At 40.7% G+C, this 18967-nt stretch overlaps 1 protein-coding gene across 1 annotated transcript; it reads right to left on the bottom strand.

Moving 5' to 3' along the window:
• Positions 1-1651: 1651 nt before the first annotated feature.
• Positions 1652-18912, bottom strand: TMF1 (TATA element modulatory factor 1). The gene is made up of 17 exons (XM_075432463.1): positions 18686-18912; positions 15266-16506; positions 13305-13408; positions 12311-12437; positions 11316-11421; positions 10535-10677; positions 9808-9974; positions 9485-9641; positions 8902-8994; positions 8161-8317; positions 7240-7432; positions 6846-6915; positions 6670-6762; positions 5459-5569; positions 4785-4931; positions 4206-4331; positions 1652-3335 (listed from the first exon to the last, which is right to left on the bottom strand). The coding sequence occupies exons 1-17, from the start codon at positions 18825-18827 to the stop codon at positions 3192-3194; spliced, it is 3321 nt and encodes a 1106-aa protein (XP_075288578.1). The 5' UTR covers positions 18828-18912; the 3' UTR covers positions 1652-3191.
• Positions 18913-18967: the final 55 nt, after the last annotated feature.

Raw genomic sequence — 18967 nt, 5'->3', positions numbered from 1 at the left:
GGGCTGCGAGGGCCCCTGCCCCGGGTGGGGCCGCTTCTCCGCTCGCTCGCAGCGGCGGCAGCGAATCCGCCCGAACCCGGCGTTCATGAATCCGCCGGCCTCCCGCACCCGGCCACCCGCCACACCGCAAGCCTTCACCCGGCAGCTCCGACTTAAGCCACCGCTTCCCCTCCCCCCCGGGATCACGCACCCCACCCCCCGCAGAGCCGTCTGCCAGTCTCTCCTCGCAGCGAACCAGAGCGCGCGCTCAGCACAAAGTTTTATTTCACCCTGGCCCACGCTTTTTACACTTTATACACGTTTTACAGCTAGAAACCCAGCGTTCCCAGTTCACCGTGCGGTAACCCACTGCGTTTCCTATTCAGGATCATCATAGCCCTTAGTAAACACGCACATAAATCACAGCAAAATTGTGTAGCAAGCAAAAAAAAGGAATTAATAAGAGTCATCCTCTCCCATGGATGGATACCCCGGATTTTGAGCCGTGTCCTGCGTCCACCCCGGCTGCAACACGATGCCCGGAGAAGCGAGCGCCAGGCAGCCCGCACCTTATCCGCGCCCGCCCGCAGGCAGCGAGGCCCTTCGCCTGCCTTCCAGGGATGAGGAAATCACCCCCTGAACTCTGAGCAAGCCTTTAAATACATACGTAGTGAAAATGAGGTACAAATTAGTCACTTTCTGAAGGAATACTCTAACAAATTTAGACAGAAAGTGGATGTTAGTATTCTGATTTAAGTCATTTTACACGTCACTTTTCTAGGCAATCTCAGTAACAGCAATGAACTTCAGGTGTCCCCGCAGACATCCATGCTTCTTCTAAACAAGCATACAAGATTTACAAAGAGGATCAGAACCGAACACTTCAAAGTCTGTTACCTTCCGACGGCCGCTTTGCGTCCTAAGGCATCGATGATTAAGACTCAGTAGCCCATCCGATTCTCATGCGATACTGAAGGTTGCACTAAGCGGGAATAAAGAATCCAAAAATAGTCAATACAAATATTTACATCTACTTTTGTAAAATTTAGAAATCTAATACCCTGACAAATGCTTTTATAGCTAAAGCAGTTAATGCTGACTGCATGTTACAACTTCCCATTTACCTAAGCTCTTCCTGAAAACCTAAGATGGTCTGAGAGCTCCTCAGAAGGGCACCTGTGTCAGCGCCCAAGGAGTATCTACTCACACATTACACAGGAGATGCGACCTTCAACAGCACCGGCAGCAAGAGGTCCAAATAAAAGCTCATAGGGTTGGTTTGTTTGCTGCATTGTTTTTTTGCTGAAAATCAGCAATTTACTGATTCCCTGCAATAGAAAAAAGCTGAACAGAATTTATTATTTTTGACTATCACAAAAAGTTAGAAAAGGCTGAACTTCTAAAATTCGCACATCATACTTCACAAATCAGCAAGTTCCACCAAGTGTTTTTATATGGAGCATGGTTTGAGGTTTTTTTTGTGTTTTGTTGGTTTTTTGGGTTTTTTTTTTTTGGAAACAGAGCACCTAACCCTACTTCAATATGAAGGCAAAGCATTAGATTCTGGTTTTGGTTTTTTTTAGAAGAATGGTTTCACCTTGGTTTCCAAAACTGAAACTAGCAAAGTAGGTTCCTTCCCACCTCCCCATGAAAAAAAAAAAAAAAAGAAAAAAAAGAGTAAAAATATTTTTTATTTTATTAAAGCAGTTAAAGTTTCTATGACAGATGGGGAGTTAAGACAAATTTCAGTGTTTTTGCTCTATTGCTTTATTGAAATCCTCAGAATACCTGCCTGAATCCCAGACTGAACTAGGCTTTTGCACGAACACGCCCTTGCCTGTGTAACTTCAGTGATGAACTGTTCTCCCACTCAGGAATAAATCCCTAACACATGTAGAGAAAGTCACGTTCCTGAGAGGCTTTTCTCCAGAAGCAACTCCTCATCATTCCCATCTTTTGTGCCTCCCAGTCCACTGAATGCATGAGAAGGAACAGAGAGTTCTCGAACGCAAATTACAGCGCACACGAGATGTGAACAAAACCTCTCATAACAGAGGCAAGGGTACGATAAGCAAAGAATTTCAATTGCTGAGTATTTCACACAAGTGCCTATCACAGCTACAGTTCTGAGCTGCAGCAAAATATTTGCTGCCTGGAATGCAGAAAGGAAGACGCAAGCTTCCTCCCCCGATTCTCAGCATTCCCAAGGGTCCAGTTCAAATGTTCCCTCTGACATTACCGAAAACGCAGCTAAACATCGAGCCACGTGGATGCTGTTTGACCAATACCTTGCTTAAGGAATGGCATGAGAAATACTTTGCAGCCACTGGAGACTTGCTTGAAAACTATATTAAGTCACAGTACAATTTTGCAAAGTCAAAACCTTGCTACTTACACACAAGGAACCATGAGAGCAGCAGCAAGTAATTTAAAGTAAATAATTTTTCTGCATTCTTCTGAACTGTTTTGGCTACTGTTAAATATCAGCATCCAACCCTAGAACAAATATTGAATAGTTCAGATTCCTGGTGTTAAAAGTTAAACACATTTAGCATTACAAGCAGAGCTGCTGCCTCTAGACGGCTCACACGATATACAAGATGAAGCTGTAATTTTAAGCCTCAGCTGAGTCTCACACTCTGCTTTAGAGGACTTAGTGTAAAACTGACTAATCTGATTTGTCTAAAAATAGAGAATTACCATCCTAACATGTTCAGATGTTGTAAGTACAAATATGAGATTTTCCTGTCATATAAACATCTGCCAACTATGCCTCAGAGAGCAAGCCGCTGCTATTCTGTTGTTAAAAATTAACTGATGAGATTTTAGAAAAACTCGTATTAGGAACACTTAAACAATACTTCTAATGTCATTTACATAAACATACAGAGTTTATGAATCCAAGGCTGCTTTAGAAAAACTCCTGCCTTCCAGTGCTGTCTCACGAGGTAACAATCATCATTTCTGCTACTGTTCACAAGTAAAATGGTCCACCGTTTAGCAAAAACTTAAATAAAGGTATGACTGAAAAAAAAATTAAATATTGCGCAAATAATTTAACTGCAGACAGTACAAGACACTTAATTGATTTTTTGTCAACATATGAACTCTATTATATAATACAGTTATTTTTTTTACAAGAGATTTAAATTCAGCATTTACATAAACAATTATCTTTACAATCTGTTATCATATAGGAGTTGCAGCAGAAATTAATTTTGTCTTTGTTTTAAAAGTTCATCTATCTGAGTCTTGTACATGTTTTTCACATCTTCGAGATCCAGTCGGAGTTCTTCAGCTTCCTCTGCTTTCTCTCCATACATCTGAAGGATTGTGTTGTACCTTTGATCCAAATCCTGCAAGGACAGGTAGTTTGTCATCTGACTGGTTTTCAACTTACAAGCTGCTGCTAGAACAGCGTTTTACGCTACTAGGGAAAGTAAGTGCAGCATTATTTTATCAAAGTATAATTACTTCACAATGAAGCACATAGTAAACTCTTCCTAAATACTTCATGCTTTGACTCTCTGCACATGGTTGGTTTTATACTCTAGACATAAAAGGAAAATATTCCAAAGACAACGATCCTCAACTACAAAGAAATAGTGCTGGCTTCAGCAGACATACCGAAGCACCTTGAAGTGCAACTGCTCTAAGCATCAAAAAATAGTTAGCAAATTGCAGTAAGTTTTACTACAGGAATGATGACAGTTTGTGAAATGTTTCATCGAGAAATTTAACATTTGGTATTTATAGAACAACAATCATTTCCAAAATTATTCCAAAACTATTTCCAATATTTCAGTTTAAGTTCTTCAACATTCAGATGATTGAAGTATTTGTCCTATTATGTGTGTCACTACTGCACACTCATCCAGCTTCCGCATCTAACTCTCATAAAGCCATGCTACTTATTAAAACACCCCTTTACTAAAAAGACTTCTTCCAGACAAGTGTATTAAATGAGAGAAACAAAAACATGTTCTCTCCCTGATTTAGCATGCAATCTTATGCACAGCACGCATTTCTAACAACTGCATTTTGAAGTGGCTACCACCTAGTGATGGAGTCGGCACTTTCAGATCCTCCTGTATAAAAAGCCAGACTGTTCAGTCATTTATCATTAGGGACAGATTCGTATATAATCCTAAACTGATTGGGATGTTCCTAAAAAAAACGCCAAGTATGTCAATTTTACATCAGGTTTACAACAGAAATACACTTACCTTTAACTGTACACGTAATTTTGGTATTTCCTTCACTTTTTCTTCAAGTTCGTCATTTTGATTTGTTAACTTAACAAGTTCTTCAGCCATTATTGATCGAGTTTTCTCAAGGTTTCCAATTTCCAGCTAAGGTGGAAACACTTAACAATTAGGAGCAGGAAAGAATTTACCATATTTATAAAGTGCCATATCAAAATTTTTATTCCAATACAGTGATTAAAGCTTTTTCTTGAGCCAGACTACGAAACATCACACCCTGGAAACACTCTCAGTGTCTTCTCAAATCTGATCAGTGGTTTGGATTTTTTTCTTTTTCAGATAGACAAGATGAGTTTTCTGGATAGGTCCTTGCCAAACAAAAAAAAGGAAGCAACAAGTCCTTCTCTTGCTTGTCCCTACACATACCCATAGAGGCTATCCTGGTTAACAGAACTGTCATGAAAGGGGAAGAGTGAATGCACTCTGCTATGAGGAGAGGGACCAAGCTTTTAGAACATAAAATCAGCAATGTGATACTGATTGCATTAGTATTTACAGTTAGAAATGTTGTCTTTGGTAATATAAGAGTAACTACAGTACCTGTAGATGTGAAATCTCTCCTTCTCTTAGTTTTAGCTGTGACTGCAGGTTTTCAATTATACTTGAACCTGCTCCCATCCTTATAGCATCATAAAGATTGCTCCCACTGGGAGCTATTGGGCCAAATGAGTGGTCATGAGGATCATCCTACAAACAAACAGTTTGAGAAGCTTAAAATCAGACAAAAGCATGCAGCATTTGCAATCTTCCTTCCTGAAGTATTATTTAAGATTTAAAAATTATGCCATTACTAGGCAAAGATTTCAATGCTTGAAGTTTGTTTTTAAAGCAAAAGCTTAAGGTAAATAGGTAGCTTTGAGATAGCTCCTTACTGCCATTTAAGCTGGACATCAACAACTGTGTCCACAGGAAAGCAGCAGCAGCAGACTTCACACAGATCACAACAGTCAATGACACTCCCCAGGAAGCAGGGTTGTGCCCTAAACCAGGGTGGCTCTACAATAAAAACTGTAGTTTCACACTGTCTTTCACAGATGCTTTACTATTACAGACATCTTGCAAGCAACTTTTAGAAGTTTCTGCATAGGAATTACCTCGTCCAAGGCCAACATACTCTCAAAGAGTAATTTCTACACTAATAAAACTTCTTGAAGAGGAAAAAAAGCAGTTTGTTAAAAAAAAAAAAACCAAACAATATAACTGATATACGATACCTGTGAGAGGAAAGATGTCTGAAGACCTGCCATGTCAACTCCACTTATGGAACTAGAGCGTGACATAGTTGGAGTGCTTGAAACAGTTTCAACTGTAAATGACTTCCGATCCTTAAAACAAAAAAACAAACCCCGCATACACACACACCACCACCAATTAGATAAACAAAAAAAGTTTCCAAGATGGTGAAAGACAGATTCTCTAAAGAACAGACTGCCCTTTTCCACCACTAACTACAGAACATAATGTGACAGATAACCTTTCCCCTTCCCCCATCCCTAAAACACATGAACGTTCAACAATGGAGAACTACTGTGCTGTTGACACCTCTAGCCTATGTTCAAGTTGTCAGACTTTTCAGGAAACAAAGACATAAGTTGCAAATTACGCCGAAAGAAATTCTCTTTCAAGTAGCCAAGGGAGATTTGGGGGCAGTTTTGTATGCCCAGATGTATCACAGGAAGAATATCCAAAACCCAGAAGTCTGTTTCTTTTCAGAATGAACGTTAATACTTTCTTTTTTTTAAATAAAGCATATGAACTCAATTCTGAGATTTCTCACATGCTAATACCTTACTGACATACCTTCCAAACAGACTTCACTTCTTTTTACAGGCAGCAGCTGAAAGCATGCTAGCCTCTGAAGGATAAAGCACTTAGACTTTAGAACTGGAGATGGTAAGAAACGCGTAACACAAACAGTTTTACTTGAGTAAAAGCTCATTAGCAGTAACAAAGTTACTGACTATTGAGGACTGTTCTGTGACTTGTGACTTAAGCTGGAAAGCATGTGGTACATTACACAGTCACTGGAAATGCAAAATGGGAATTCAGTGGAAGCAATGCTAGTAGTCTAAGCAAAGAAAACAAGTAGTTTCAGAAGAAGAATAATCCAAGAGCATTCAAAACATCGGGAGATTAAAACAATCGTTATCCATATTTTATCTCTTAGATTAAATCAACTATTACTCAAAGACTCCTTTCAGTGAGTATTGCACAAGCTCACTCTCAGTGAGCATTGCACAAGCACTTATGTCATCGGAAAGAAACATCATCTTCTCACAAAGAAAAAGCCAAGTCCTTAATGCCTAGGCTGACAGTATACACTGCACTGCTCCAAGTCCACTTTGTTGCTTGCGACAGTTTTGTGTTCTACACTAAAATAATGACAGTATCCGTAAGATCGAACGGAAATGTTCGGTTTTGGTACCTTCTCCTTCGCTGCTTCTTGCACAAAAATTGCCTTCTTTCTTTCCTGTTCAACTTTCATCTTCTCCATTTCTAACTGAGTAGCTAGCAGTGTCTACAAAAATAAATACAGGTTGTTAACCTCCTGCTAGCTCAGACTTCAACAGTAACATAGATTACAGCCAAAGTTGTCAATACCTTTTCTTTCTTTGCATCTTCCAAGGTTTTTGCATACTCATCTTTGAGTCCTTCTAGTTCAACCTCATACCTACATTGAGGAAAGAAAGAGGTAGATAAAGTCAGTAAATAAGTATTCTGTGTTTACTTTAGATTCATATAATTTTAAAACAAACATAGCTTCAAGGCTTTAAAACATTTTGAAAGTAACATGCTTCAGACAATCTTTAGCATGGAACAAAAAACATCCTTAACAAGTTGGGTAACAGCTGTCATTCTGCAGACATATCTACGCTCAAAAGAATCAAGTCTTCCGACTTGCAGAGAGATCTGCTGCAGATGGTTAGGTAAGAGATAGCTCATTCCATTTCACTACAATTTTAAAGAGATGCTCTTAACCCAAAATGGAACTCACCTACTGTTTTCATTTTCTATTTTCTTCAATCTGTTTCTCTCCACTTCTAGCTGAGCCTGAAGGCGCGTATTTTCTTGCCTTAAAAGACTATTCTGAGATTCAGTAGAAGTCATCTGAATTTTATTAGAAAGAAGTTCTTCTGTGGCAGCCCTTTCTCTCTCAGCAGCTGCTGCTAGAAGAGTTTGAGACTCACCTAATATTAAGTAAAGAAAAACAAGGAATTTAACTTTCTGGTCAAACATCTATAAAATATGGGCCATTTATTTATGCTTCAAAATGGAATTTGAGATTTTTTTTTTTATCTGTAACTATTATTTCTTAAAAAAAAAAATATTTTCTGTTGTAAAAGAAATTAAGTATTTCTCACCATACAGTTAGAGGATCAAAGCAATGCTGAACAAGGAGACTTCATACTCTTTCAGAATGCAATATACAGCTACAGATTGCCTCCAGAAGGGAAGTAATTTCTCTGGGTCCACCTTTGGGCTTTTTATGCATTTTTCATTTAAAATAACAGATTACTACTGTATCAACAAATATATGCAGTTAGGTAAGTAAATTATTCCGACCTTTACAATACAGAATCTAAGCACCAGGTCTGACAACTGAAAAGGCTGGTGTACTCCCAGTGTCTCCATGTCCATCCTTCCTTTAGATGCTGTAAGCACATGTACACCTTAACACCTCTATCTTACAATCTTATGTTACGCTGTGTTTTAAAGAGAATCACCGAATTACCCATCCAAGAACCTCAGCAGAATACCCCACATATCACTTCCTTACAGGAAGGCATTTTGTGCTCATCTCTCCTGATTCACCGCCTACGCTTTGGACAAGCGCCAAGCCCTTTTCATTTACCTTCAGCCATCTCGCATCTTCATCAAGGGCCTCACAGTTCAGTAAAAGCTAAAAACATCTTACCAAGTCTGTCAGAAAGGTTCTTTTCCAGTTTTTCCCACGCAGAGGTTTGTGCTCCCAGTGTGGCTTGCAGATTTTCTATCTGCCGGAGAAGTGGCCGTGTAGCAGATGTAACACTTTGACTTAGTTCTTGGTTTCGGCCCTCTGCTTCTTGGAGTCTCTGAAATCCCAAATTAAATACAATTAAGCTTTAAAAAATCATATGATGGACTGAAAGATTAGTACAGAACTCAGCTAAACACATACCAGTTGCTTTACATTCTAAAATTCATGTGTTCAAACTCACAGTAAAGTGTCAAATTCCAGGACAGAAGCTTAACAGTTTTAGATACATAATAGAGCAAGGGCCCAGAAATGTCCAGCCCTCTGGACATCACCTGAAACACTTCAGCAACAATCTTATCTTCTGGACCTTAATAAGCAGCAGCTAAAGAGTCATTTAAAACCTATTTGCTAGTAATTTTAGAGGACTATCACAAACTTAATATATTTGTCTTATACTAAAAGGATAGCATTCCATTTACAAGACCTTATAAAAAAAAAATAGTAATTTTGTTTTCAGTATGTGATTAAAAAAAATTCCTTTAATGTTTTTATTGTTGTTCTACACAGAACAAATACGGCAGGTAACCAGGAAAACAAAGCCTCTCTTTCAGGCTATCAATGTCATGACAGCATTTTATTCTCAGTTTTTAGAAGCCATCCTTGCAGATACAAGTTGGCATCATTTATTTGCTACAGCACCTGTTGTAGTTCACCGATTTCCTGGCGTAAATAGTCCTCTTTCCTTGCTGCCTGCTGTTCTGCACGTTGCAGCGCTAGCCTCAGGTCCGCCACCTAAATAAACAACATTGTCACTCATCTGTGAAAACTTCCAGTACCTCCTGTTCGTTGCTACAGTCCTGTATCATTTTTAAACACTGTTAGACAGGGTATGCCTGCTTACGAGCTAAAGGCTTAAGTTTTGCATGCACACAAATCATTACACTGATTTATCTATCATTAAAAATTTTGTCCAACTAAGTATCTTGAACTTTGCATCATGGTAAGAGCACTACAGGCTTAACATAGAGCCTGTCAAAGTCATTTTGTTCAGACAAGTAAAATTAAAAGTATTTTTAAATAAAATTAATATTTTAAAGCTTAGCACAACTACCACTAAAGACTGAACAAGTTCACAGAAAAGAAATCTATTGGGTACTTGCTAAGTACACAAAAATGAGTTCCACCTTATATTACATCTGGTTCATTACATCAGATGCACACACCATCCAAGCACATTCATTTGTTCCACAAAAGGGTTTTATTCACTGCATTTAAGATCCACCTGAATTGCCAAAGCTTCGTGTTGCTGCCGAGCCTCATCCTGGGCCTTCTCCAGAGCTAACCCAAGCTCTTCCTTTGCCTTCACCTCCCGACGCAGGGCTGCTTCTTGTGCCTCACTGTCCTTTGTAGCATTAGCTTTATGAAGATCTGCAAGTTCCCTGGGGAGAATTAAAAAAAAAAGGCAACGCATTTACAATTTACACAATGCCAGCAGTGACTCTGCAAATAACATTGTTATAGATTCACATTTCACAAGCATTGCACAAAAAATAGACACAGAAGCTGAAGGTACGGTTGAAGACAGGCACACAAGTATCTGCTTACTTGTATGCACTGTCAAGAGCTGCCTGGACACTTCTGTTCCTTTCTTCAAGGTCTTCCACTTCCGCCTGAAGTTTAGCAAGATCCTTTTCTTGTCGCTCTACGACACTGTTCAGTTGTTTAATGCTATCTCGGTGCTGCTTCTCGAGGTCTTCCTTGCCATCAAGCACCTATTAGAGTGCAAACAAGAAGCATGAGATTAATCCCAGTACACGGGGTAGACAACGCCATCTGAGGACAATGACAACTGCGGTAACGAATTTAGGATGAATTCACATAAAATGACTGAACCGATCTAACACTTTGCCAAAAGAGAAAGGTTTTGCTCCCCCATCTCCCCCAGAGGCAGGGGCTCTTCACCAGTTTCACATGCTTCCTCATACTGGGCCTGTTGCCTCTATCAATCACTAACTGAGCAAAAAAACGTGCCCAAATGTTGCTGGTACAGGTTTTCCAACTGACATTTAGTGAACTGAATTTGGTCAGCCCACCTGACAACCAGCAGCGCAAGTGCAAACAAGCAGCTGGAGAGATACCTGACCACAGCTGTAGACTGCTCTGAGAACACACCCAGAAATCACATCTCAGTGTTCCAACAATATGAAATGAAAAAGTCTCCCAGAAAAGAACAAAAGAACTATCAGTCAATCTACAGCCTCCCCAAAAGGCTACTCTGCAGCTAATATATGTAAAACTTTTTTTTTTTAAGAAACCAAACCAAATACCTCACCTGTTTTAAATGCTGCAACTCATCTTCCAATTCCTTAATCTTTTTGTTCTGTTTTGTGTTAATATTTTCTCTCTCTTTCTCCTTGGCTCTTAATTTCTTAATAATGTTGGAATTGTGCAGCTGCTGTTTGGAAAGCTTTTCTCCTGTGAAGAAAATGAACATAAAGCTAGTGCATGTTGCTGTTACTCTATGAACTGTCTCTATTCACACCTACCCCTGCTCTTTAGTCCCATAAAAGTAATAATGAAATATGTATTGCAATACTTGCTCTTACGCTTTTTCATGCAAGTTCTTAACTTCTAAATCTACCTTCTCCTGAGGCTACCTTGCTACATTAAGCTATAGTGAGACAGGACAGGCAGTGAAAGACTTTGAAAGCAAAGCACATGAGCTCATGATCCAAGGAAATCGGACAGTTTATTTAGTCACTACATTTCACTTCCAAAATTAAAAGGTAGTAAGGGAGACACTGTAGAAATGCCTTCAACAGTGCCCTAGTTAGATTTCTGCTGAATGGAACATGGAAGGTTGTACTGCACGCTGGTTTTAGCTCACAGCACCTTTCAATGCATGCTGCAGAAAATACTCACCTAGCCAGCTGGATTTACCTGATCCTTGCTGTTGCTCTTTGCTATTAACTAAATGGTTTATATGTCCTGAAACATCTATCATGCTTCAAATTAGATATTTTTTTTGCCACATAAAGAAGGCTCATATGCAAAGGCAGTACATTTCAAATTATTCTACAATTTTTTACTATTAAAAAATTTTTAATTCTGACCTTCCTCCATCAATCCTTTGATTTGCTCTTCTTTTTCTTTCAATAATTCAGCAGTTTCATTGGTATTAAGTCTAGTAGACAATTCTTCTTTAACAGTCTTTACTTCCTAAATAATAGGATAAAATACTTAGGACCATTTATTAAACCATATTCCGGGAAAAATGTTTTTCTTCTTCCCTTCCTCTCAAAAGGCTTTTCTTTGAAAACAAATTAGGTTGGAAGGGAACTCTGAAGGTTATCAAATCAGATTGCTCAGAGCCTTATTCCATCAAGTTTTAAAAACCTCCAAGGATTGGGACTCCATAAATTCTTTGTATAATTTGTTCCAACTCCTTCCGTTTCCAGGTATCAGATAATTTTTCTATTTCAACTTACTACCATGCTAATACAAAGTGACACATACAGCTACAAAATAACTATGATTTTTTTTCCCCAGTTACAGATTTCAGTTTACTTTATGCAGACTAGTAACACACTAGAGAAATGTAATGCTGTGATGCCAGGTCAAGAACACTTAAATTGCATAAACTTTGTCATTGCTGACTTTTTTTTTGCATTTTTGCTCATTCCAAACGAACTTGTCATCAGTCCCTAATTTTCCTACCAGTTAATCCTCTAAAGAAGCCATTCCCATTCTCTGCCACTTCCCCAGGCCATTCTTCTCCCTCACACCATTGCAAATGCATCTATGAGTATGAGGTAAATAACAGCAGACATTAAACCTTTTTTTTTTTTTTCCCCCCCAAACCAGACTAACTTGAACTTAAATGAGTTCCTTAACTTGGTTCACAACACAGCTGCAAGAATACATGTGTCAACAGCAGGAAGTAACAAGCAGCCTGGGAGGGCAGAATCAGCGTATGCTGGTTACTAATACCACGAGACAGCGCTGTCATTCTCGTGCTTTTCCCTAGCTTAATTTTTAGAAATTCAGCTCAAGAAATTTAATTTGGTTCTAAAATAACAAACACTAATTATCTAAAAAGTCAGATTACCTTTTTAGCCACATCTCTTTCTTTGCAGGCTAGCTGGAGCTTCTTTTCAGCATCCGCAATTCGCTGAGCAAACTCCTCTTTAAGAGATGAAAGGCTACTGCTCTCTTCTTTCATTCTAAACATTTCACTACATTTAAAATTCACATTTCAGAACAGTTGCATGGTTATGACATTCCAAGCAGTTTGCAACAGGTTGCCTTAAATGCTTTTAAAATGTATTTCATTTTTTTAATTTTACACACGTTAACCAGAAGCCAAAAAGACACATCCATATTAGAAGTACAAATCAAAGATCTGTATGAGTTCAGTAATTTGCCCATGAAAACAATGAAATGCTTTGATTTACCTTAAATGTTTTGCCCTTTAATCAAGTTCTTTCTGATTAATCATAGTCTGTGTCATATACAAGGCAAATCATTAAATGTATTTTTAAATTAAGATAAATTTAGTCATTAAATAATACCTTCACATATCATTTGTAAATTTCTACAGTCGATAATTGATCAGTAAACTGGTAAACCCAACTCTTCCTTTCTTGCTTTTAATTTTGACTGAATTAAATAATTAATTCAGTTTTTTTCTCTACAGCCAGCCATTCTACCACACTTTCATGGCCTACATTTTAGCCAGCAAATTACTTAGTAAATCAAGTTCATCCATCTGTATCAGGAAAGTCAGTCTCCCTTAATAGCTGAATCCAGCCTTATAACAAAGATCTTTATTAATAATCAAGTCTGACTGAACACATCTGTCTGCTTATCGAAAAATCTTTCACCAGTCTCTTCCCAAACAGATTTTGGCCCCAAGAAATAACATGTCTTTAAAAATCACCATGACAGCACATGCAATCATTACTTCCACCTTTCACAGACAGTGCATATCCCTCGAAATCTTTGTTTTAGTTATAGAGCTACTTGGTTTACAATATTGTCTACTGACTGGATTACAGTAAAGTTACAGTTACACCCACTACTGTGTATATTTTCATACTTACTCTTTTAGGTTATCATAAGCTTCTTCCAGGCGTGCCTTTTCTTTACTAGTACTTAATAACTGTATTTCCCTCTTCTCCAGTTTCTCAGTTAATGAATCAATCATCTGGACAATGTTTTTACAGATAAAGATCAGATGAATGGGACAATTAAAACACAAGAGGGGCAGGCTTCCCCTTTCCCCCCACCATTCCCTCCCAACACTATTTAAAGCTGAACTTCTCAATGTTTTTAGGAATTTGAGGTAAAAGTAAGTGAAGATTACAACGCTTCTGCCACATTTAGAACTAAGCAATATCTAAACAAAACAACTGTTTATTTCTAGAGTTTTAACAAAAAATCCTACCAAGTAAGCACATGTAGCTCAGCTAAGTTCATCAACAAAATCATCAAGAGTTACATTTAATTATAAAGGAAGTTTCAAAACAACAGAGCTGATGGCCTGTAAGACCACAGTTGACTTTAACCATTAAGATGCCCAGCGTGTTCCTTATACCACTCTTTACAGAATCACAGAATAATTTATGTTGGAAGGTCTCTTCTCTGCAACGTTAGCACAAAGCAGCAAAACAGCATCAGACAAGGGAAGAAAACTTTTAGGCAGGCAACAGCTCTTAGCTCACATCGAAATCATGTATTAATAACCAACTTTGGAAAGCTAAATACAGAGAAATAACACAAACATACATGCAAATACACAAATATAAACAAATGAAACATTCTACAGATGTAGCCCAACACGGTCTACAACAATGTAGAACCATTTAAGTCAGGAAAACTTCTGGATAACAGTCTACAGCTTTGGAGTTCCCTAAGGAATTTACACTGATATTCTGCACGACTTACACAAAAAAATGCTTTCCTTAAAACACAGATTACACTGAGGTTTTACGAACTCCAAACGCACCTAGAGGGCACGGCCAACAGTAGGGCCCAGTTATGTCACTTATTAGGCACACAGACTATGAGCAAAGCAAAACGCAAAGAAACAGAGCAAAACACATGTCAAAGGAGCTCAGAAATTAAAAACAAGCAGAGAGGGACAGGAAGGTGACCAAGAAGATGGGAAGAAAGATAGCACCCACAATACACTGGCAGCGCTGGACAAAACACACTGCTTCAAAGCTCCAGTTTAGCCTTCCACATGCTTGAATATCCTACTTCATCACATTTTAGTCACTCCATCTATCTAAACTAGCCATACAAATATCTATTCACTATTCATAACTATGCTTATCTTCCTCATTAAAAAGCCTAGGGTACCTCCTTTTTAAAAGCAAAGACTATTTCTGCTAAATAAACCCACATTAATTTATCTAGTAAAAAGGACTTATTTACACTAATTACTGCTATCCTCAAAGAACACGAATACTGCTCCTGGAATGTAACCAAATTTTGACAATCTGTAAGTCTGTGGAAAATCATGTTTGCAAAACGTTATCTTGATTATTGCTGAAATACTAAAGCCTTATAGTTCTATAATTAAAACCAAAACACATCAAATCTCCTCCACCCTTCACAGAAAATAAAATTACACCAAGGAATTAAAATAACACACTTGACTTATCAAGGCTTCCTGTTTGCTAGCACTACTCACAATTCATAATAATGATAACTAGGTGGATTAGGTGAATCACAGAATGGTAGGGGTTGGAAGGGACCTCTGTGCGTCACCCAGTCCAACCCCCCTGCCGAAGCAGGGTCACCTACAGCAGGCTGCACAGGACCTTGTCCAGCCGGGTCTTGAGTATCTCCAGAGAGAGAGACTCTACAACCTCCCTGGGCAGCCTGTTCCACCAGTATTCTTCCACTACAGCAGATCAAGGACAGTTTTCTACAAGGTAAGGTAGTTCAGCATCAATTAATTCATCTAAATAAGGTGAAGCTAATACCTATATAAGGAGATGACAGGAGTTTCATTTGTAATTAAAGGGTGTGTTTGCAGAAAACATTTTACAGTTACCTTTTTAAGCTCTTGCTTTTCAGTGTCCTCTTCTAACAACTTTTTGACGGCATCCTGCTGCGGCTCGGTCTCCTCTTTCACAATCTGTTCTTCAGCAGTTTGCACAGAAGTAACCAAAACATCTGGCTGCTCAGAATTAACAGGGGTCGCGCTTCTCCCACTCTCTTCCATCTCAGCTTCCTCAGCATGTAAAACAGGAGCGTCATTCAAGTTTTCAGATTTACTTTTCGGGGCACCAACCGTTTCTGTCTTTGGCGCAGAAGGACTGTCAGCGACAGATGCTGAAGCAGAAGGCCTGCCTGACAACTCATCATCTGAATTTATTTCACTTACACTTCTACTATCTAAAGACTGTACACTAAATGAATCAATTCTTTCAAAGGCATCAGAGGAGCAGCAGCTCTCGGTCATTTTCTGAAAGTCATCTAAACGATTATAATCTGCACAGGCAGATGTAGACAAAAGCTGAAATGATGTTTGCATTAGATGAAGACTGGATTTTGAATCTGCAGCTTCTTGCCTTGAACTTACTGAGCTCTCACTTATTACACTTTCATGGTCTAGAACTTCAATATCGCTAGTTGTCGACGTCCCTGAGGAGAAAGTGCTAACTGGAGGTGACGGTGTATTGCTTTGCCTGTCCTCAGTCTTTCGCTCCTTAGTTTCCAAACCCGTCTCTTTTGTACCTGCATTAAGAGGCTGGGAAGTGCTCTCCGGCGCAACTCCCGTTCCATCCCCTCCTACACTGGGTTTTTCATTAAGAGCATCTTCAGGTACCTCCAAATTCAGAGCCGACACCTTTTTGTCAGTAACTTCACTTGTGCTTTCTTCAGGCTTGGCATTAGATTTAAGCACAGAACTCTCTTCAAACTTCTCCTTGGGAATATCAGGGGTTTTCAAGTCCACTAGGCCATCTACAGAGGAATCCTTCACTTCTGCCTCTGTCGTCACTGGTACTTCCAGCTGACTGGGGTGCTGAGACTCCTTCAAAGTGCTTTTCACCTCCTCTTTGGGTCGCTGTGATTTGGCTGGAGGTTTGGACACCACTGAATTTTTCTGTATTCTCTGAACATCCGTCGGAGAGAGAAAGGCACTGAAAAAGTTTTCAGATTCATCTACTACCGTCCTCCTCACTGGCTTAGTGATTGCTGTTGGCGATACTGGCTGATTCTGTGGTTCTGTATTTGAACTTAAGCCCCAGGAAGATGTATCCCATCCTCCACTTATGAGCGAATTTGTTCCTAAAACAATTAAAAAAAGAGACAGGCCAAGAACACTTAAAATGTATTATTTTTCAGTATTGGTCTTTCTAGATGCAACAGTTCAGAAAAAGTGTTTTCTATATTGTATAACTTCAAGCGGATATTATACATGATCACAACAGCATCATTTTTGTAACTACTTCCTTATAAAGCTTGGAACCAATTTTTAGAAAAAGCAAGACATGCTTAAGGAAGACATGAAGCAATTCTAAGACTTAAGGTGGACACAGACAGCTCAGAAAGTAGGAGCACCTGAATGGAACCAATTTGCTCTCTCCCCATCAAACAGTAACTTGAGCAGAATTAGCTTTAAATATTTGTAGAATTTACACTATCAGAAGTGTTCTTGCCCTTTCAGTTTGTTACAGGCTTCATATTTTTCCTCACACTCCGAACAACAGCCTGAAGCTGACAATACACATTGTCAGCAGCCCAGCTGACAGTTTTATTCTTCTCCTGCGGACAAATACTGAAGGGATTGCTTCTGAAGCTGCCCTACACCAAAGTTAACAGTTAGTTACTACTATCGTATTTCTTGCAGGTTTTCCAAGACTTGTCAACAGCAAGGAGAGTAAGAATTTCACCACCAAATTTCAGTAGCATCCCAAGTAAGAAAGGTAAATAAAAAAATAGTATCAAATTTATTCTGAACCTGCAAACGTAATCTGGATAATGTAACTATTTCAGGCTACTTAAAAACAAACTTACTTTATACAGCAGTATCTATTAAAAAACATTTCAGTTACAGTATTTAAAGTCGTCAACCACTTTCAGAAACTGCTGATGCCTATCAGCCTTAAGATCTGAAATTCAGATAGGTACTGCTCCCACTGCCAAAAATACTACAAACATCTGATTTATTACTACCCCGCGTGTGATTCAATAGCTTCAGAAAAAGCCCTGTGAGTGAACGGTAACATTCAGAAAACTTTTTTTAAAAAAGAGTATGTTTTCCCTGAAAAACAGATGCAGGCTGGTCGTTGCTGCTTTGCTTATGAACTACAGAACTACCATAAATACCAAGATATAAATTAAACTAAATTAAAAAACAGTTTGGACAAGTCTAAGTGTGGCTGCCCCCTCCCTGGCAGTGTTCAAGGCCAGGCTGGATGGAGCTCTGAGCAACCTGGGCTGGTGGAAGATGTCCCTGCTCATGGCAGGGGGGTTGGAACCAGATGATCTTTAAGGTCCCTTCCAACCCAAACCCTTCTACAATTCTATAAGTTTTTAAGAAACTATGCACAATACTGTCTTCTATAAGCAACTCCTGTAATTTAAGACAACACTGGACTAATCAAGTGACTGCTGAGCCCTTGCTCGCATGATGAAGACATGCAAAACTGACCCTACGCGCTGCTGAGCAACCAACCTAGAAAACACTTCTGTTACTGCTTGCAATTTTCAGAAATCCACCTCTGCACTGGGTATACGTGGAGATAACCTCCTCCTGCGGGCACAGACAGCTCTTCCAGATGCGGCTCAGTATCTCAGCCTTTTCTGTCTTTATTCTTAAGGGACTATTTGTGGGGAACAAGTCTCTAACGCGAGGGCTCCTCTCTGCGCTTTTACTCCCAAAGAGCAGTTTGGGACGGACGCTTCGCCCAGGTCCCCCACCCGCACACCTACAGCGGAGACGCTTCCTCGCCGCCACGCTGCGACACTCGTCCCACCGACGTGTGCCTTCCCACCGACGCTGGAGGACCGCAAACTTCACCCCGCCAAGGGTGGAAACTTCGCTCGGCTCCCCCAAGCCTGACTTACCAGCTTCCACCCTGCTCTGCCTGTGGTGAGGAGAAACCCATGCGCGCCTCAGAAAGGGGCATCACCCCCCCTTCCTGGTGACTGAGGGGGTTTTGTCACCCATCAGTCCCTCGGCAGAAGCTCGCGCCGCGGGAAGGCGGGAACGCGCTGGTGACAGCAGCCAGGTACCGCCATCACCGCCCCCCCCCCCGCCCGGCACCACAGCACGGGCTCTGGGCGGGCAGCGCCGGTCAGGCCTCCCCCCGCGCAACCCCCGCCCCGGGCTGCGGGAGAGGCGGGAGGAGCAGGAGGGAAAGGCACCGCCCCGGCCCACCCCGCCGCGAGGGCCGGCCGGGAGGCCCAGCCCGCTCCGCACGGGGGGCCGGGGGCGCGGCGGGGGCGGCCCGCCCGCCCTTACCGTCACCGTAGTCTGGGATGACGGCGTCGGGCCAGGGGCTCTCCTCGGCCTGGATGTCCAGCACCCGGTCGATGGACTTCTGGGCCTGCGACAGCGCCTGCTTGGCGAAGCTGGACAGCTGCGAGGCGTTGAACCAGCTCATCCTCCGCGCCGCCCGGCCCCGGGCCCGCAGCCCCCCGCAGCCCGGCGGGGCCGGAGGCCTCGGCTCGGCTGGGCGCTGGGGGAGGGCGGCCCCGCGCCTGCGCGCCGCCGCGCTCCACGTCGCAAGCAGGGCCGCGCGCA

The sequence above is a fragment of the Opisthocomus hoazin genome, chromosome 11, assembly GCF_030867145.1.
Source record: "Opisthocomus hoazin isolate bOpiHoa1 chromosome 11, bOpiHoa1.hap1, whole genome shotgun sequence".
In the NCBI taxonomy this organism is placed as follows: domain Eukaryota; kingdom Metazoa; phylum Chordata; class Aves; order Opisthocomiformes; family Opisthocomidae; genus Opisthocomus; species Opisthocomus hoazin.
The sequence above is the reverse complement of the archived record's forward strand: the minus strand, read 5'-3'. Positions and strand labels throughout refer to the sequence as shown.

Excerpts from the sequence above, each read along its gene's own strand:
- TMF1 (XM_075432463.1), bottom strand. The coding sequence starts at position 18,827 with ATGAGCTGGTTCAACGCCTCGCAGCTGTCCAGCTTCGCCAAGCAGGCG. Across the intron at positions 10,678-11,315 it reads CAAAGGATTGATGGAGGAAG|GAGAAAAGCTTTCCAAACAG; the intron begins GTCAGAATTAAA and ends TTTTCTTCACAG. Across the intron at positions 5,570-6,669 it reads AAGAAGCAGCGAAGGAGAAG|GATCGGAAGTCATTTACAGT; the intron begins GTACCAAAACCG and ends TTTTGTTTTAAG.